At 44.4% G+C, this 19,454-nt stretch overlaps 2 protein-coding genes across 9 annotated transcripts in view; one reads left to right on the top strand and one right to left on the bottom strand.

Moving 5' to 3' along the window:
* Nucleotides 1-343: 343 nt before the first annotated feature.
* Nucleotides 344-11,266, bottom strand: LOC132218536 (ADP-ribosylation factor 2-like). 4 transcript variants are annotated; one of them, XM_059669835.1, is made up of 6 exons: nucleotides 10,764-11,266; nucleotides 10,486-10,579; nucleotides 8,894-9,060; nucleotides 7,768-7,878; nucleotides 3,879-4,003; nucleotides 344-2,178 (listed from the first exon to the last, which is right to left on the bottom strand). In XM_059669835.1, exons 3-6 carry the CDS (start codon nucleotides 9,039-9,041, stop codon nucleotides 2,017-2,019), a joined length of 546 nt encoding a protein of 181 aa, XP_059525818.1. In that variant the 5' UTR covers nucleotides 9,042-9,060; nucleotides 10,486-10,579; nucleotides 10,764-11,266; the 3' UTR covers nucleotides 344-2,016. The 4 variants fall into 4 exon arrangements, with proteins under 4 accessions (XP_059525818.1, XP_059525819.1, XP_059525820.1 ...); XM_059669836.1 differs by lacking the exon at nucleotides 10,486-10,579 and having other exon boundaries at nucleotides 344-1,827; nucleotides 1,970-2,178; nucleotides 10,764-11,263; XM_059669837.1 differs by lacking the exon at nucleotides 10,486-10,579 and having other exon boundaries at nucleotides 10,785-11,266.
* A 2,970-nt stretch (nucleotides 11,267-14,236) lies between these two features.
* The window catches only part of NSF (N-ethylmaleimide sensitive factor, vesicle fusing ATPase), a 128,090-nt gene continuing 122,872 nt past the window's right edge, over nucleotides 14,237-19,454 (top strand). For 3 of the 5 annotated variants that reach the window (XM_059669828.1, XM_059669829.1, XM_059669831.1), the window contains exon 1: nucleotides 14,237-14,368. In XM_059669828.1, coding sequence (XP_059525811.1) covers nucleotides 14,357-14,368 — 12 coding nt within the window. In that variant the 5' untranslated portion in view covers nucleotides 14,237-14,356. The remainder of the gene's footprint in view (nucleotides 14,369-19,454) is intronic. The other 2 variants (XM_059669830.1, XM_059669832.1) reach the window with 1 other exon arrangement.

The raw sequence follows: 19,454 nt of genomic DNA, 5'->3' as shown, positions 1-19,454 counted from the left end.
CAGGTATTATCCCCATTTAACAGTTAAGCAAACTGAGGCTCAGAGACAAGGAGGCTGAGAGTAACTGGCTTGAGGCCAGCAGCTAGTGAGGGACACCTCTGGGATGTGAATATCGCTATCAGGGGCCCAAGTGTCTGCTGAAAGCCACTGTACTAATGTGTCCCCACTTACCCCAACTCACCAAAATCACTGAAAGACAAAGACTGCAGTTGGAATTGTCATGAAAGTACCAGTACTGCTAAAGGCCCAGGGCCAGGAGAGTACCCCTGTGGTTGTCTTTTGTACAAGTGCTCCGTGAGTTTTCAATAGAAAGTCAGCTAAGATAGAAAAGGAGGGATTTTAAAGTAGTTCAAGACATTCAGAAGTACAGGGCCGCCTTCTCTTCCTTCCAAAGCAAGCTTTTTATTGTTCAACCAATCGACAGTGTTCAGTGAAGCCTGGCACTGTACTAAGTACACTGTACTAAGCATAAATACACAGTGTAAGACACAGTCCCAGCCAATTTAAACATAGAATCTAAACATTGCTCAGGAATTACTCTGTGGTTAAACAAGCAAAACTGGACTTAGTTGACAAGATTGCAATGAACAGTCTTTAAAGCCAACATTTTAAAGAAAAACATTACACCTACACTTGTTATGGTATGCAAGTTCTCCCCAGTAATATCAACTTCATTGTTATCAAGAAACAAGGTTTACTTTTCTTAAAACTCACCCTTATAAAAATTCACCCCTGTAATTTCAATAGATTTTTTTTAAAAGGAACTTTAAAAGGTAAAGTAGTAGAAACGTGTAAAAATTTGGCCAACAAATGTCTGAGCAAAAGAGCTCGAGATTACTGAGAGAACCTAGCCCATCTCCAGGCCATTTTCATTAACATTTTGACAACATAAAGCATGTTTTCCATGTAAGACATTACCACTATCCAGAAGAGGGAGTCAGTACCATGGACAGCGGTGTAGGCGCTAGACATTACCAGGAGGGCGAAATTTTGCACTAACTCAGAGGCAATAGATACCAGGGGTTAGGGGGAATTTTGTCCCCCAAATTAACCTCTTGATTCTCTCACAAACTCTCATAACTCACAGGTGTTAGCCCAAACCGGAAGTTGGATTGAGATACTGAACATGGTGATGATTCATTCCCAGGAGCAAACCTCCTGCTTTGAGCGGGTAGAACATTCAGCACAGAGCAGAGAAGCGAGAGAGCAGCCTCAGGAGCCTGAAACCTGAGAGGGTGATGCAAGGACACAAACATGACTGTCACCTTGCTTTCTTTTCCAGATCCTTCACTGGACTGTGGCCCCAGCAAAGAGCTTTAGCCTCATGCTGGGTTACTACCCAAAATGGTCTCCATTTGGCCAAAGGGGGGGAAAAAAAGGCAAATCAAGGAAGGAACTAGCACAAGGGGAGGACTGGATAATTCTCTAGTGTTCCTGTAGTCTGGATACTCTAATGAAAAAGACCACTGACTCCTTGAAATAAAGTATGTTACACCAGGAAGTCTGGGCTAGCTGCAGCTGAAGGGAAAAGTTCCAATCTGAACTTCAAACCTGTCGTAAGCAAGCGCCTTTTGCTCGAAAGCACCGAATAGTGAGCCTCTAGCTCTGGCAGTGATGGGAAAGAATGCCAGTTCCTTCCTTTCCGTAGACTCTAAAGTCTAACAGGGTCCCGGGTATGCGGAGACGCCAGGGCCAGGTCTTCACAATTGGACTTGGTCCTCATGCCGGCAACCCTTCTTCTTTCCACCATGAAGGTCACCCTGGCTCCTGTGCCCCCGACAGCCCTCAGGATTCCTCCATCAACTGTAGGGATGATCATCAAGGCTACTGAAACAGGAGGTAGGGTACAAAACATAACACTGGTTTTTCTTAGACTGTAACACTGGTTTTCTTATAGCAGATACAAGGCACCTTGTGAGAAAGCCGCCCCACGCCCAGCCACACATCCACACTTGCTCCTTGCACACACACAAGCAGCTGGTTTCGCCACGAGGCACAGGAATGAATTGCTTCCAGTCACTTCTGGTTTTTAAGCTGGTTGGAGAGCCAGTCCAGGCCTTCATAAAACCCGTCTCCACTGGTGGTGCTGGTAGCCTGAATGTGCCAGTTTCTCCGGCGGACGGACTGTAAGCCAAGCTTGTCTGTTATTTCTGCTGTGCTCATAGCATTGGGAACATCCTTGAAAGAGAATATTCAAAAGTCAGTTTATAATGCTGTGTTCGTATAATGAAATACCATGCTCTTAAAAATATATATATATCTGCTCTTCTCCCCAAACCTGCCCCAACCCACAGACTTATCTTAGCTGATGGCAACTCTAGCCTTCCAGCTGCTCAGGCCCAAAACCTTAAAATCATCCTTAATTTTTTTTCTCTCTCTCACTCTCACAACTCCACATTAGGAAATCCTACAGACTCTACCATCTAAATATATTCAGCATCTGACCATTTCTCACCTCACCTTCACAGCTACACCCTAACCCCACCATCATAATTTCTCACTTGGATTACTTACATAACTTCCTTATTGGTCTCCTTGCTTCTGCTCTTGCTCCCCTCAAGTCTATTCTTAACAATCAATTAAAAATCAATTAAAATCAGATCAAGTCATTCTTCTATCAGAATCCTGCAACAGCTCACTCTCTCTGGGGGTCAGAGTCCCCAGAACAAGGTAGATCCATTGTATTGATATGGAAGGTTGGTCAAAGATATGCTAATTGAAAAAGGCAGGTTGCCAAACAGAATGCAGACTATGATCTCCACAATTTCAATGTGAATATAATCATTTAACTGCTTATATAGGCATAGAAAGTTCTACCTCTGGAAAGAGGTAAGGAATGTAACAATGTTTTACCCTGAGGAGTGGGGCTAAGTATTTCACTTCACTTGATATTCTGAACTGTTTGCATACTTATATCATCAACATATTCTGCTTTTATAATTAAAACAATAAATCTGTTCTTTTTTTTTTTTTTTTTGAAAGTCCACTATGTTCACTAGTGAAATTCTGGACTGACATCGAACCTAACAGTAGGGTCACGGTTGAGTAAAGGATGATCCATTCACCCTTTAAAATCATGTTTACAAAGAGATGAATGACAAGAGAAAATGCTTTCGATAAATCTGAAGTGACAAAACAGTATGCAACACTGTCAAAACAGTACGATTTCAATTTTAAAATGAATATATTCATAGAGGAGAGAGTGGGAGGAAACATATCCAAAGGTAACTGTCATTATCTCAGGCTGGTACATTCCACATGATTCCACCTTCTTTCCCATACTTAGTTCAGCTTCGAGTCCTGTTCGACACCGGGCCCTCCTCCCACTCTTTTACAGCTTATATTACATCTCCTCCTCAGTGATAGCCCCATGAGATCTACCTTGTCCACCCCCAACTCTGCTCCAGTGTCCCTGGCTGCCTTACTGTTCCTGGAACCCTGGGGCTCCCTTCCTGCTGGACTTCAGGTCTCTGCTCAGACGTTATCTTATCAGAGAGGCATCCTGGCCCCTCCCCATATCCATTCTGCCCCTTCTCTGTTTTACCTTCGTCCACAACACTTCCACCAGACACATCACATACTATATGCTCACTGACTCTCTCCTCCCACTGGGATGTAACACAGAGGCTTCTGTCTGTCTTGTTCACTGATATTATCACCAATCCCTAAAACAATGACTAGAACTTTGATGCTCAATGGATATTTGTTGAGTGGATGAATGAATGAATATAAGACATATGCTATAAAGGAGGTGGAGGGAGAGGTTATGGTAGGGACTGGAGAGAGAGAGGCAGACATCTAATTTAAATATCTATTATTTTTAAGTGATCAACTAGCAGTAAACTCCAGTTCCAGTATTCAGAAAGCCAACAACCTACCTGTTTATTTGCAAACACCAACAAGACTGCATCCCTGAGCTCATCCTCCATTAACAATCTGGTTAGTTCTTCTTGGGCCTCACTGATCCGTTCTCTGTCGTTACTATCGACCACAAAAATCACACCTGGAGAGAAATCACAAGCATGTTAGTAATCTGAACCTGGAAATGGCAGCTGTTTATATCTCCTTACAGTTTCTCCCTGCTCACATGTGTGTTTTCACGGAAAGCAATCCTATGGAAGAATCTGTAATCCCGAGAGTTAGGAAGTGTACTGTACACCAACTAACCTATCTTTTACAGAAGCATCAAAGCCCTTCACCAGATTATACAAAATATACAGAGAAATATACAAATAAAAGGTTTTTAATCTCTCATTTTTTAAAAATACGTTTTTTGTTTATTTTAGAAAGAGAGGAAGGGAAAGAGATGGAAATATCAACGTGAGAGAGAAGAGAAACATTGGTTGACTGGCTCCTGCATTCCCCCTACTGGGGATTGAACCCACAACCCGGGCATGTGCCCTGACTGAGAATCGAACCTGCAACCTCTTGGTGCACCGGACGACACTCAACCAACTGAGCCACACTAGCTAGGGCAATCACTCATTTTTAATCACTTCATTTCTGCATCAAACCTACATAATAAAGTTCCAATAAAATTCTGGACATCAACATTCAGGTAAGTTTCCCTGGTTTGGCAATACTCTGCATATATCACACATCAATGTGCCGGAAGGGTAATGCATTCCTAACTCTCAGGATTATATACAGGGTGGGGCATAAGTAGGTTTGCAGTGGCTTGTGTGGAAAAAAACATGCAGATTATGATTATTACAATAGCTTTATTAGCCCTAGCTAGTTTGGCTCAGCGGATAGAGTGTCGGCCTGCAGACCAAAGGGTCCCAGGTTTGATTCCGATCAAGGGCATGTATCTTAGTTGCAGGCTCTGCCCCAGCCTGGGCCCTGGTTAGGGCTCATGCAGGAGGCAACCAATCAATGTATTTCTCTCACATTGATGTTTCTCTCTGTCTTTCCCTCTCTCTTCCACTCTTCCTAGAAATCAATGGAAAAATCCCCCCCGCCCCCTCAAAAAAACCAATAGCTTTATTAACACTGTGTTTTATGTACTCACAACGGTAAATCTACTTTTGCCCCACCCTGTATCCTTCCATCTGATTGCTTTTAGTGAAACCACACATGTGAGCAGGGAGAGAACAATGGAAGCTGTGTGTTGGTACCACCGGGATCTCTCCTTTGGTTCATTTGTGTCCTTGTAAGAAAACTGTAATGGTAAGTATAGCCCTTTCCTGTGTCCTGGAAGTCATTCCGATGAACCTGAGGGGGTAGTGGGAACCCCAAACTTGCAGCTGGTGCCTTGTGCACGTGACCCATGAAGTCTGGCACAACTCCAGATAGCTGGTGTCAGAAGTCTTTGCGGCATCCCAGAAAAATCCCAGTAAGCCAGAGACAGGTTGAAGAAAGGTGCTGCCACACTATCTGAGCAAATATCGTTGAAACCTGCACAGACCTGGTGACTGCCACATTGGCTGGGGAAAGAGGTGGTACAAGGATCTCCCAAAGGAGGTGCCCAGGAGAACTCCAACACACCATCCAAATACAGGATGGGGGAGCCTTTCTTAGCAGCAGTCCATGTGGCAATAACGGTAATGACCACGTGGGGTTCAGGTGACAGTAAGCCCTCTCTCAGACAAGAATGTGGTTGCCAAAAGAACAAATCTGATCCTCAGCTGCATCAACAGCAGTGAAGGTAGCTTAGTTTTTAGGACATGGGTGATAAAAAGCCCACTCTATTGTATGTCGGTCAGAATAGCCTGGGAATGTTATGTGGTCAGTGCTGGGCCCCACATCCTAAAGCACAGGCAAACTGGAGGGAGTAAGAGAATGACTAGGATGGAAAAGGAATCAGATGCCATGTCATCTGAAAAATAACTGCTATAACTGGGGATATTTTACCTGGAGAAAAGACTCATTGCGGGGACTGCTGATCGCTGTCTTCAGATATTTAAAGGGCTATGGCATAAAGAGAGATTTAACTTGTTTTATATAGTAGATGGAAGGTCAGTGGGTAAAATCTACAGTAAGTCAACATGATAACGAGTCAACAGAACTGAAGCAATGAGCTACTGAGGAGGCCCTCCTGTGACTGGAGGTATTCATGCCCAGCTTAAGCCACAACTTGTGGGGACACTGCAGAAGGGACCCTGCTGGTAAGGAGAGGGTAGTGAGATGAGATGTCCTCTAAGTTCCTTCTAGGAGGTTTCATGACTATATCTAGGAGGGAAAGCCAGTGCTGGCGCTCTGACCCATCCCTCCATGCTTCCCAGTCCTGCCACCCCCTCCAACAGCTGCCGGGCCAGCCGCTCTGGACCAGCCCACTCCGGGAGACAGCTCGACAGCTGCTGAAGGTTTGGGGCTTGCACGTGAGTCAAAGCCATATCTGTTATAGCACATCAGATTTTAAAAGTGCAAAAAATTCAAAACTCCCCCCCAAAATATGAATGCTGCCAGCAGTTCTGGACTGTGATCGTCACTAAGCAAACCAGGTTATCCAGAAATTTGAAGAGATCCTTAGAATCATTAGTTTCTAATGCAAAACAGACAGGGGGGAAGCTGGCATAGTACTAGTATCTCTTTGCCATTCCTAATGAAAATAAAGGTTTATAAAGATTAGGTACCTTTTCATATTCTATTTTTATAGGGATCCTTATCTGAGAAACAAAGAACCTCGCATCAGACTGACTACACTTTTGCACTAAAAGAACCTAGAAAAGGTAAATTGACACATGAGTAGCATATTGTAATTTGTTTTGTAAATGGAGGAATATGTAATTATAGCATAATTATATTGCATAAAATACCTTTGGGCAGATATACAAAAAATAAAAATTGTTGCCTACAGGAAAGGAACTGTGGATGGTTAAGGGACAGTGATGAGCTGATGACTTTTTATTATAGACTTTTATTTCTTTTTGAATTTTGAACCATATAAGTACATTGCCATTTAACAAATTAAAATTACCTGTAATCAAAGAAAAATCTTCCCATGTGAGAACTAATAGACCATTTTATGCATTATGTATGATAGAGCCCCATCTTTAAGAAACCAATGATAAGGAAATACAGTAACAATCTGGGATATTCATGCCTCTACGTGTACTTGTAGAATAGTAGAACAGCAGGGAGGGACTGTGACCACACAAGAGGCTAGGATTTGGGATTTGGGGATTCAGCCATCTCTGTTCATCTCTTTCTCTCCAGAGGCATGATTTTTAGATATTATCACTAGGTTTAAAAATGTTTAGTGAATTCAAATTCTTCAAAAACCAGTACCTCATCCAAGGGCACCTATAACTCTAAACCAAAGAATGAAATTCATCAGGATAACCATTTTCTAACCATTACTTGATTAAAGGGAGTTTCCTATATTGGGCATTAAAGCCCGAGTACTTTTTCTAGGAATGCAGGGACCATTTCTCTAAAAGAAATCTCCCCAGTAAGCGTAAGTGAGCCATCAGAAGAGAAGGGACGACTGACAGTCCAAATAAAGCAGAGCACCACCAGGGGCTTCAGGCGGGTGTCTTTTTAAGAAATATATATTGTTACTGATTTCAGAGACGAAGGGAGAGGGAGAGAGAGATAGAAGCATCCATGATGAGAGGGGATCATTGATCGACTGCCTCCTGCACGCCCAACACTGGGGATTGAGCCCACAACCCCGGGCATGTGCCCTGACCAGGAATCGAACCGTGACCTCCTGGTTCATAGGTTGACACTCAACCACTGAGCCACACCGGCTGGGTTCAAGCACGCATCTTTAGATACATTTAATATAAACGGCTCCAAGGCTGTGGACTGGATAATCCTTACCTTTGGTGTCCTTGAAATAATGTCTCCACATAGGTCTGTGTTTACAATGGCTATTGACATCCCAGATGGTGAGGCTGATATTGTTATATTCCACCGTCTCCACATTGAAACCTAAATTGAAAGGATGGAGACAAATTTTAATGATGACTCTTGCTGGTAGAACAATTCCAAATTATTTCAACTGACATTTGGCCAGCTTTAACATTTGGACTTTTAATTTACAAAGCAGCTTGCTAGTCAAAGATTTATAACTTACAAAACAGAATGTGTTAGTCAGCTTGCTCTCCCATTCAGCATGAAGGTGTCTCAAACCTTCCCAACCCTCTCCAACCTCCACCCTCCCACTTTCCCCCTTTCCCGCAGCAAAAAGATCTCAACAGTGTACTTGAGAGCAAACAGAAGCCGTTAATGGGACTGACTTCCACTTTCCGCCGCACAATGTAGAAACTTTCCTCCCTCCCTCTTAGAGCCTTTCTCACCCAGGAATTTGGATCTAGAGGCAGTTCTCCAGGCAAAGATGAAGTTCTATCAAAACCGCCTTTGCAAAACCCTTAAATAGCCCACAAAACACTGTGCTGGTTCATAGGAAGGCTGGTCTACAGCTTTGGAACAAATCAGATTCTTCAGTTGGACACCAGCTCAAGTAGTTGGCTCCAACCAGAGTGAAGAAAAAATAATCACACTGCATCTTTAAACACTAGGAGGTACTTGGAGTGGAAAGATGCTTCCACTGAGGACGGCCAGCTGGAAGGAAGACTGGCTGAGGAGGGAACAGCAGATTTCCTGCTTCCCTCTCAGGCCGAGGCTGGGACACATCCTAACTGAGAGGAACGGAGGGCGTAACTGCCCTCACTGTTTTAGTCATTATTATCTTCCTTGCCTAGCAGCTAAGGATAAATTTGCTTAATCTAAATGTGTTTGTATGACTCCCCTGTAAATCTAGGAATGTGCTGGAGACATTGGAGAGCAATTTGTTAAGTATACATTACCTGGTTTTGGCATCAAAAAGTTTACATTCTTGGGATAAACAAGATTTTCGAAAAGAAATAGTCAATAATATAAGCAGCATGTTAAGAGTTTAACAGACTAAATTGTAACTTGGTGTGGCCACAGGTTGTTAACATACCTACTGTAGGGACGGTAGCCACAATCCTTCCCAGCTTCAATTTATACAACATGGTGGTTTTTCCTACTCCATCCAAACCCAAAATAAGAATCCGCACCTCCTTTTTCCCAAACAGACTTTCAAACAGTTTTTCAAAAACATTCCCCATGGTAATTGAATTTGGTTACCTGGGTGAAAAGAAAGGCAAGTCAAATAATTGTTCATTGCAGAGCTATGCAAACATACATAAAATATAAGTCTCTATTAACGGTGGGTCCTAGTAAAACTTTTTAAAGTCATTTTTTATTTTTCAATGACAGTTGACATGCAATATTATATTAGTTTCAGTGATTAGACATTATATAACTTACTAAGCGATCCTCCCAATAAATCTTGTACCATCTGACCCCATACATAGTTATTAGAATGTTGTTGACTATAGCCCCTAACTGTATTTCACATACCCACAACTATTTTGTAACAACCATTTGTACTTCCTAATCCTTTCACCTTTTTCACCTTTTCACCCATTCCCCCAACCCCCCCTCCCATCTGGCAATTATCGAAATGCTTTCTGTATCTATGAGTCTGTTCTGCTTATTTGTTTATTTTGCTTAGTTTATTTTCCTTAATTTAACTTATTGATTTGAGAGAGACAAATACAGAGACAGGGGGTGGAGGTGGGGCAGGGGGACATCAACTTGTTATTCCACTTAGCTGTGCATCCATTGGTTGATTCTTGTATGTGCCCTAACCGGAGATGGAATGCGCAGTTTTGCCATATCAGGACGACGCTCTAACCAACTGAGCTACCTGGCCAGGGCCGGCTTTTTAGTTGTTTTTTAAATTTAATTTAAACCATCTTAAGTACACTTTTGTCAATAAGGAGTAGTATGTCTTTTTTTCAAAGGCAAACTCAATTAAGCCTTTTGATGCCTTACTGAAAGATTATCTTTTCCACTGCAGCATCTAAGTGGGATGGGTAGAAGCCCAGTCTCAATGCCACCCCTGTGATGGCAGGCTTCAGCCACCTTATGTCGGGAAGCAGTGCTACAATAAATATATCTAAACTCTCTTGAAACGAGAACTTAGAGAACCAGTTACTTTACACATGTGAAGCAAAGTGCTTAAGGTAGGTTCAATATCAACATATCTTCGAAATTTAGTTAGCTGCCTGTGGCTAGCAGGCCATATCAATACCCAGAAAATAACCTAACATTCTTCAGAAATACGTACAGCATTGGGAAACCGCCCTGGAATCAGTGAAATTAACTGGGCAAGAGTTGAGGCCATACCATAGCATCCAATATTGACTATCACCTTATTCTCCATCAGTCTTTAAAACTATTTATTGAAATATAATTTACATACAGATATAAACATTCATGATAACTGTACAGTTTAATGAAATGTCATGAACCAGATCAAAAGAGATGATTGCCAGTGACCTAGAACTCTTTGTACCCCCTCCCAGTCATTATCCTCCAAAAAGGTCATCACTATACTGACATCGAACAGCAAAAATGTTCAATATTTTATTTTTCAGTAGCAGATAGGATAGATTCTATACAGGAAGGCAATAGTAAAGACAGACTGGTTTTGCAGAAACTTATAGTCTTTTAACAAATCAGCCTATTAGTAGTGTGAGCTTGAGATTCTAATTAAAGACTTGAAACTGGTACTGTGTTCATGCCTCTAACCAAGCTCCTGGAAGGCAACAGAGATTCTTCAATCAGAAAAACAAACAAACAAAACCATCCTTATTCTGCATGACTTTCCTAACCAAAGGAAAGCTTTACTCCTGGGAAGAGGCAACCAGGACAGCCAATCTCCCATGCATCCTGCCCTCAGTGACCTCAGAGGGGCGGTCACCCTGTTCCAGAGGTCCTACCTGAAAGCAAAGGCTTCCTACAGTAGCTAAACGTCCCGGATGATGTCCGGCACAGGCCATTCTATGCCAGGACCAGAGAAAAGGAGCACAGCACTTATCCTGTATAAAAATGAGGTATAGGCTGCTACAGCCAAAGAATGCACGCTCCAATCCTTCAGAGAAGGTCCACATAGGAAGTACAGGCAAGTCCAGGGCGTCGCAGCACTTGAAATTTTGTTGGGCGACAAAATAGAGTTTGTCTTTGTTTCTAACAACAACAAAAAAATCTCAGTTAAGAAAAAACATAAGAAGCTTGCTGTGAGAAGGAAGGTACCTCTAAGTCTCCTGGGAGGCTCCACCTCCTCTCCCAACCACCCCCGGCACACCTCCTAGGTCCCCCCTCCCGCAGGCGGCGTGGAAACAGGAGGCGGCCTTGCGTGCTGTGGTCCCTTCTCCCCGGCCCGCGACTCGGCCGCCCTCACTGGTCACCGCCACCCTCACCACGGCTTTCCGAATGGCCGCTCCGCTCAGGTAGGCGGTGGGTGAGTGGCGCGGGGACGGGACCTGTTGAAACTTTCGCACCAATGAGCTCGGACTTTCGTGATTGACGACATGTCTGGCCAACGCAAAGGACACTAAGATCCTGGCTGAAGGAGGCCCGCCCTTTGCGACCGGAGCCGAGTCGCGAAGCTTTGTAAATACCGGGTTCACCGACCAGTGACAGCTCAGCGCGTCGCTGTGAGACACGCCCAGTACCCCGCCCCAATGCTGTGTGCGACCAACCAGAACGGCCAAAGGATTACGGGGTATTCTGCCAATCCACTCGGAAAAATCCCCAGGATTGAAGAACCCTAGGACAGTGGTTCTCAACCTTCCCAATGCCGCGACCCTTTAATACAGTTCCTCATGTTGTGGTGACCCCCAACCATACAATTATTTTCGTCGCTACTTCATAACTAATTTTGCTACTGTTAATGAATCGTAATGTAAATATCTGATATGCAGGAAGTATTTTCATTGTTACAGATTGAACATAATTAAAGCATAGGGATGAATCACAAAACAATATGTAATTATATATGTGTTTTCCGATGTTCTTAGGCAACCCCTGTGAAAGGGTCATTTGACACCCAAAGGGGTCGCAACCCACAGGTTGAGAACCGCTGCCTTAGGAGGATTTGGACCTACCCTGTGGGGACGGGGCCAAGTTCATAGTGCTATTTAAGGAACTTTGCTGGGATGCGGCTAAAAGTGGAAACTAGTCTGGGACTGATGTTCTGTGCAGGAAACACCCTGACCCTGACCCCAAAGGTAAGCATAAGGAAGCCTTCCTATTCAATCTGAAGCTAGACTGCAACCCTGCCTCTAAACAGATTTCAACAGCTGGGGAAAATACTAGCCACCTGCACCTTCCTTCAAATGTCAGGACCTGCCCTAGCTGGTTTGGCTCAGTGGATAGAGCTTCGGCCTGCCGACTTAAGGGTCCCGGGTTCAATTATGGTCAAGGGCACATGCCCGGGCTTGCTGGCTCATCCCCAGTAGGGGGCATGCAGGAAGCAGCCAATAATTCTCTCTCATCGTTGATGTTTCTCTCTCTCTCTCCCTCTCTGAAATCAATAAAAATGTCTATTTTTTAAAATGTAGTATGATCACAGTCCTACAACTCTCAATCACTGAGCCCCTTAAAGGGCAACTTGGTTAGCTAAAGAGGTTACAAACTCCTGCAAATGATACATGCGAATGGAAAAGGGGTGACACACTGCAATTGACAAGCTATGGGGGCAGAGGGGAGAGGGGTGCACTAAACTCGGAGACCAAAAGTAACCACACAGGATGGTGTGAACATAAAAATTCTTAATTAAAAGCAGGTCATGGAGGTCAGTTATGCCCTAGGCCGGTAGCTTCCTTGACAAACGTCAATCTTTACCGTAAGTGAGCCTGTCTATTGTTTTTGTGCATCTGGGATTACATACCTTTGCAATGTCAGAGTCATTTCAGTTACAGTCCTCTTGGTAGTGGTAATCAGTATTTGCTGTGTAACTTGCTGGGTCCGGTTTTGAGTGTATTAGGTACTCGGTGATAATTATCTAATTCTCACATGAAATCTTTAAGTTTAGCGAGTTTAAATGTCACAGACCACCTTCACCCAAGTATTCCTAAATGTATCCCTCTATTCTGGTCATGCTTCTGTTCAAAGAATGTCTTCTCCCGCTCTTAGAAAACCCTGCTGTACCTATTCCTTGCCCTCCCGTAAACTCACCCTTAGAAGAAACCTGAAGACACACTTTTACTTTTTCTCAGTAGCCCTCCAGAGAACTGTGACAGGTATGGTCATCTCAGTCAACTATGGTTTGTGGGCCTCTAGTGCCTTCAGGTTCTACGAAATGCAGCTCCTCCCAGGAGACGAGAACTTCCTTTTCTCTAAAGTTATAAAGTTTCATCAGATCAATATCTGAATAGTGCCTTTTAAAAGAGATTGGGTCCATAATGTTAATATACAGGCAGTTCTCTGGATCCACAATGTTAATATGCAGGGTCAGGCAGCCTGGCAAGTGCATTGGGGCTTACACTAAAGGATGGTCTGGTTTCCATAGCAACATTCATTCCCTTGCATGGAGGATTCTATCATCTCTCCTGCCCACTCAGACTTCCCAGAATGAACTGATTCTCGTGACTATAGGTATTTGTCCTTGATCTTCCAAAGAGAAAGGACATGTTCATCCAGAAACAACAACAACAACATCAGCTGGTCTTTCTTTCTTTTAAAATTCCATATCCTTTCTCCATTTTGCTCTGTTCTCTAGCCTTATCCATCATTTTGGATATTCAAATTCCACCACATACACTGTCTACAATGAAAGAACACTGGGGAATGGCAAAGGTTGGTAAAGGCACAAGTTACCTTTATAAACAAAAACAAATATAACATAGTTAATAAATATGAAAATAATCATAATTCACTTTTAAATTAGAAGACAATATTAACTTTAGTTTTCCATGCTACACATAAGCTAAACATAAATGCCAACTCCCAGGAGCGAGGAAAGCAAGGACGCCTACAGAGAAAAGCCTGGAGTCACGCAGAACTTGAACTCGGAACCACCACTCGTGACTGATCTTCCTTGGGGCAGGGCAGTCCCCGCCCAGGTGCTCTTACTGTACATTTGCACATGTCAGTGGGTCTTTCTGGAAGATTCAAGCTAAAGGCTATGAAAGGGCAAAGGGCAGCTGGCAAAGAGGAAAGCAAGGGCTCGGTGACTCAGGCCTCGCTGCAAAGTGCAGTGCCAACGGCCAGCTGTGCTGAGACTCGAGAGAGGAGCCCTGGAGAAAGCCGCCGGCGGACACGTAGGCTCTAAGAAATACGGAGTCACCACACCCGCCACGTCCCTCAGCGCCCTCCTGCTCAAAATGGCGCCGACGCCCCGCCCGCCCCTGGGGGCCGCCCAGCGGGCGCGCGCCCGGCGGGACTGCGGAGCCGGGGACGCGGCTGGGCGCATGCGCAGCCTCACGGTGGTAGCGCGCATGCGCGAAGGGCGGGGGCAGGCGCGCGCGCGGCGGGGGCGGACTCGGCTAAAAGCAGAGCTGCAGCCGCGGAGCCGGACGTGTCCGCGAAGATGGCGGGTCGGGTAAGTGCTGCCACGGGAGCTGCGGCTTAAGGCGGGGGTGCCGGGCTTGCGGGCACCCCGAGGTCCGGACAGCCCCAGGGGAAGGAGAGGGGGTCTGAGCAAACGGGGCGCTGGACGGGGCAACAGGCCAGAAAAGGGCTTGAGGGTGAGTCGGGGGAGCGGTGGCTTGGACATAGCCCTCCTCACAAACTCCATCCTCCTAAGAAAGCTCTCGGGGAGGTGGACCCCTCGTTACCTGGGCCTCCTGCGTCTCTATTAATTCCCCTTGTCCCTCCCTTGCGGCTGCTCCCCTTGCCCCTCAAGGCAGCCGCAGGGTTGTGGCTTCCGTTCCATCCCTGTCTGACGGACTCGGGGGTGGGGGGGTGTCCCTGCACCCCCTTTCGAGGGCTTATTAGGTGCAGCCTCTGGAATAAACTGCGGAGGATCCGTCTGCTGCATTAGGGTGAGGGCTGTGGGAAGGATCATCGGGAACCTATTTCTGGTTCTTGACAATGAAAGGTCTCGGGAAAGGAGGAGGAAGTGCCCGTGACTTGGCGTGAAAGCCCGGCTCTCGGGGGACCTGTCACTGTCGGATCGCGCAGGAATGCCTTTAGCTTGGCCTGGGGATTTGCTCTTATGAATGACAGTCGCTTCGAATGCAGCAGTCTGTGTTGTCGCTTCGGGATTTTATATTTCACGTGCTCCCCTGGCCTCTGAGATCGCGGCGTAGTGTGGTTTTGGCGAGGGGAGATGGGCTGCTGGTTCTGTGCTGTACTGCGGTGTGCGTTGAGCTATGCGCTCGCGGAGGTGGGGGGCGGGGGGGGCGGCGGGGGGATGGATGGATCCTGCCCAGAGATTACATTGCTCATAAACCCCGGGATATTAACTGCGTCATGAGGGGATCAGGATGTGCTTGACTATTTCTCCCAGAATATTTGAATACGTTTGCGTAGATATATGCATGCATGCAAATGCTCTACCTAAAAGAAATTGTCATGGGATTCCAGAGTGAGAAGAGACCTTAAAGGTCATTTAATTTGGCCTCTTTCTGCTCTTCCTTTCCTGCTTTTCCTCTCCTTTTTATCTGTGGCTACTTTGTCCACCTATGTTTCAGATTCTGGTTTTCGCACCTTCTCAGGAACGCCCCCCCCCCCCCCCCCATCCACCTGCTCCATCCTAACATACGCAGATACGCAGGCTACCCCGCTCTTAACATAAACCCTCCCTCCACCTCCACAGCTGTCACCTTTTCTCTTCCCAGTTACAGCCAGACATCGTAATAGGATTGTCTCCCATTTGTTTGCCACCTACTCACCCCTCAACCCATTGCAGTCTGGTTTTGGGCCCTGTCATCCCGCTGAAATGTGCCCCTAAATTGTTCAGTGCGGGTATTCGTCAAGGCTCTCTTCTCACTCTCTATTTTCTCCTTGGGCAGTTTCTTCTAATGCCACGGCTTCAAATAGTATCCACGTGTCAATGATTTTCAATATTTTACTCCCAGTAAAGACCTATCCTTTAAGTTCCAGATCAGTGTATCAAATTACCTTTTCAAAACTGGGCACCTCAGTCCTAGCAGGTTTGGCTCCGTGGACAGAGCATCTGCCTGCGGACTAAAGAATCCCCGGTTCAATTCCATTCAAGGGCAGGTGCCTCCAGTTGCAGCTCTATCCATGGCCCTGGTCAGGGTACTGCCCGAAGCAAGCAATCCATATTTCAACGAATGGCACCACCATCCATCCATTTATATAAGCTAGAAACCTGGAGTGGGGATGGGGATGTCATTCTTTATATCTCTTTTCTTTCACCACATCCCCCAACACTGACAGTTCTCTCTGCTCCCTTCTACGCCCCACCACCCAAAAAAACAACAACACGTTTTAGGGCCAAAGAATCTGTCTTGGGGCATTGCTGCTTTAAATTGCACCCAAATCACCCACTGGACTGGTCACATGGGTTCTGTCATTTTAACTTCCTAAAAATCTCTCCCATCTGTCCACCTCTCTAACGTCTTCATTTTCACCTCCTTTTCCCTAACCACTGTCATTTCTGGTCTGTCTGAACTGTTGCAGGAAGCTGGGAAGTAGACTGTTTACACCATTGTCCACATTGATTGCTCCCTCCCATACCCACTAAACCCCTCCCTTGATAGCATCCCATTACTTTTGGGAGAAGACCAAATCTGTAAGGAGGCCTGTAAGGTCCTTTGTGGTTCTGCTCTTGCTTCTTTCCACTCCCCCACTTACTCTCTATGCTCCGGTTATATATAAGCCTTGAACCTACAGTGGTTTCTCTTATCACAAGGTCTTTGCTTGTGCTTTCTTTGTAATGTTTTACTCCCAACCATTTCCCTCTTACTCAGATCACTCAACTTCCCAAAGGAAGCCTTTTCTAATACCACACTTTCAGTCAGGACCTGTGGTTATATGTTCTTGAAGAACTGTATTGCTTTCCTTAGAGATTTATCTGTCATTTTAAATTTATTAATGTGATTATTTGTCACTACCGTTATAGTTTACCTTCCATTCCAGTGGTTCTCAACCTTCCTAATGCTGCGACCCTTTAATGCAACTCCTCAAGTTGTGGTGACCCTCAATTTCATTGTTACAAATTGAACATAATTAAAGCACAGTGATTAATCACAAAACAATATGTAATTATATATGTTTTCCAATGGTCTTAGGCGACTCCTGTGAAAGGGTCGTTTGACCCCCAAAGGGGTTGCGACCCACAGGTTGAGAACCGCTGCATTAGACCATGTTAGTTTTTTACCCACTATCATCATTGTACTTTGCACACTGCCTGGGACCACCAAAAGGTGCTAAATCCATTTTTTAAAAGATGAATCTAATTTCTCTTTGAGTACTCTAGTGATAGATGGTGCACTGCCATAAAGCTAGCCCATTTTACTGACATGTTAAAAAGACTAAATTAGGTAATAATTTTCTCAGCTATTTTAAATTTTTGCTAGTAATAAAGCAGATTTTAGTTTTATTCTTACTATTTACATTGAATATGGACTCTTATTTAAAGTGAATTCCACATACAGATGGCTACCACTTCCCCAGGCCTCTTTCAGAATTCTCACACTACAGCTGCTCTGGAATCATGGAATCAGAAGTAAAGAAAGATTCTGAAATGCAGCCTTAATAGCTTAGGAGACTGATTTTAGGTGGGGAGAGACTCCTTAGTAAGGCTACTTTATTTGGTATCACTTTCTAGGCCCCTTATATTACCACCACCACTCCATTACTGGAAGAAAAAAAAAATAAAGAAAGAAAAGAAAGGCTTTCCATATTGCCTGAACTTTTTTGTAATCTGTCTTTTTTTTTTTTTTAATGTTTTATTGATTTTTTACAGAGAGGAAGGGCGAGAGATAGAGAGTTAGAAACATCGATCAGCTGCCTCCTGCACACTCCCCACTAGGGATGTGCCAACAACCAAGGCACATGCCCCTGACCGGAATCGAACCTGGGACCCCTGAGTCCGCAGGCTGACGCTCTATCCACTGAGCCAAACCGGTTAGGGCTGTAATCTGTCTTTAAAAATTACCAGGAATCTTACTTACTGGAGATCCAGCAGTTCTTTTCTGATAATATACATACATTAATGCAAATAAACCAATGGATTGTTTCTTCCTGCACCCTGTTGAGGTGATTTGTTGTGAAGAAATAGAGTTGGGATGCCCTAACCGGTGCGCCCACCTGAGCCTCGCCACCGCCACCCGGGGCGCACACGGGGCAAATGGCATAACAGGATCAAAGGGAGGGGGTTGAGAGTTCTCCATTGAGGGCACTTGGTGTTAACCAGCACAGTCTATTCTGATAAGGACCTTGAAACTGGTCAAGCAATAGTCTGGTGTGCATCCTCCTGATTTTTGTTTGAAGGTCAGCAAATTTCCTGGAGCTGAAATACCTGAAAATCAGAGTCTCTCTCCCTTAAAGTTAGTTCCTGGGATACTTATACAAACATGCTTTTATCTACAAGCTGTATATTAGTCAGAGTCAGCAATCATTTACAGAAACAAGAATGGTGGGGTGGGTTACAGTTCCCCACTGTTACATGGATAATGGTGTTATGCTGTATACTGCATATTTCCCTTCTGCAATCTGTTCATTTAAAAGGACATTTGAAATTTATTCCTGTTGGTATATGGCCAGTTAATTCTGTTTTAACTACTATGTAGTATTCTATTCTGTTTTCTTATCAGAGGATTTGTATATGTCTTTTAACATACATATGTAAGAGTTTCTTTAGGATATATTTCTAGAGACATGTACATATGCACTCTTTCCAGCAGTATAGTAGTAGCTGTTACTTATGTCCTCTCCAGCACTTAATATTATAGACATTTTAATTTATATAATATGATAGGTGTAAAACAATCCTGTTGTTTAAATTTGCATTTTTCCTGGTTACGAGTGAGATTGAGCATTTTTCATATTGGTCATTGTCGAGTAAGACTCCCTCCACGTTCTGTGTGGAGTAGGGTTCGGTATCTGAAAGAGGAGCCGCACAACAAATGAGAGAAAAAGACACGAGATAATTTTGCAATATTGGGGGACCAGGCGGTAAGTCCCAAAGGACTTCCCCCGTGCTCAGGCCTCACCAAGCTTTTATTGATCTGGGATGCCCGCATAGCATAGCCCTTAGGCAGGTGACCCCGTAGTAACAAGCAGACTAGCCCATCAGCAAGGATTTACATAATAATAAATGGGGGAGTAGTTTCAGCTACCACTGTCTGGACAAACAGAGGTGGCTCCTAGCTCTGACCTTTGCTAGGGCTTCAAAGGCACCCAGCCTTGGGGAGGGGGGGGGGTGGGTTTTCTGTCTATGCTTATCAGATAGTGAAGGCAATAAACAGTTTCCCACAGTCATTGGAATATCTTCTTCTGTGAATAAACTTTGTATATTCTTTGCCTGTCCCCCCCTTTATCTCTCAACTGTTGAGCTTTTAGCATCTAAAAAATTGATTTGCAGAGTTTTCCCATTTTGTGGGTGTAGGGGTTGCTTGGATTCTCATCCTTTGTTAGTTGCAAATAGCTTTTCTTAGTGGTGATTATTTCATGTTTATAGTTTTAGATTTAAATTTTAGTATAGTTATAATTAC

This window comes from Myotis daubentonii, chromosome 16, assembly GCF_963259705.1.
Source record: "Myotis daubentonii chromosome 16, mMyoDau2.1, whole genome shotgun sequence".
In the NCBI taxonomy this organism is placed as follows: domain Eukaryota; kingdom Metazoa; phylum Chordata; class Mammalia; order Chiroptera; family Vespertilionidae; genus Myotis; species Myotis daubentonii.
This window is presented reverse-complemented; position numbering and strand designations above follow the sequence as displayed.

What these genes read in the sequence shown, in the direction of transcription:
- LOC132218536 (XM_059669835.1), bottom strand. Translation starts at nt 9,041, where the DNA reads ATGGGGAATGTTTTTGAAAAACTGTTTGAAAGTCTGTTTGGGAAAAAG. An exon ending in GGCTACCGTCCCTACAGTAG is followed by an intron (nt 7,879 to 8,893) that starts GTATGTTAACAA and finishes CTTTCAATTTAG; the next exon opens with GTTTCAATGTGGAGACGGTG. An exon ending in TGGTGTTTGCAAATAAACAG is followed by an intron (nt 2,179 to 3,878) that starts GTAGGTTGTTGG and finishes TTCTCTTTCAAG; the next exon opens with GATGTTCCCAATGCTATGAG.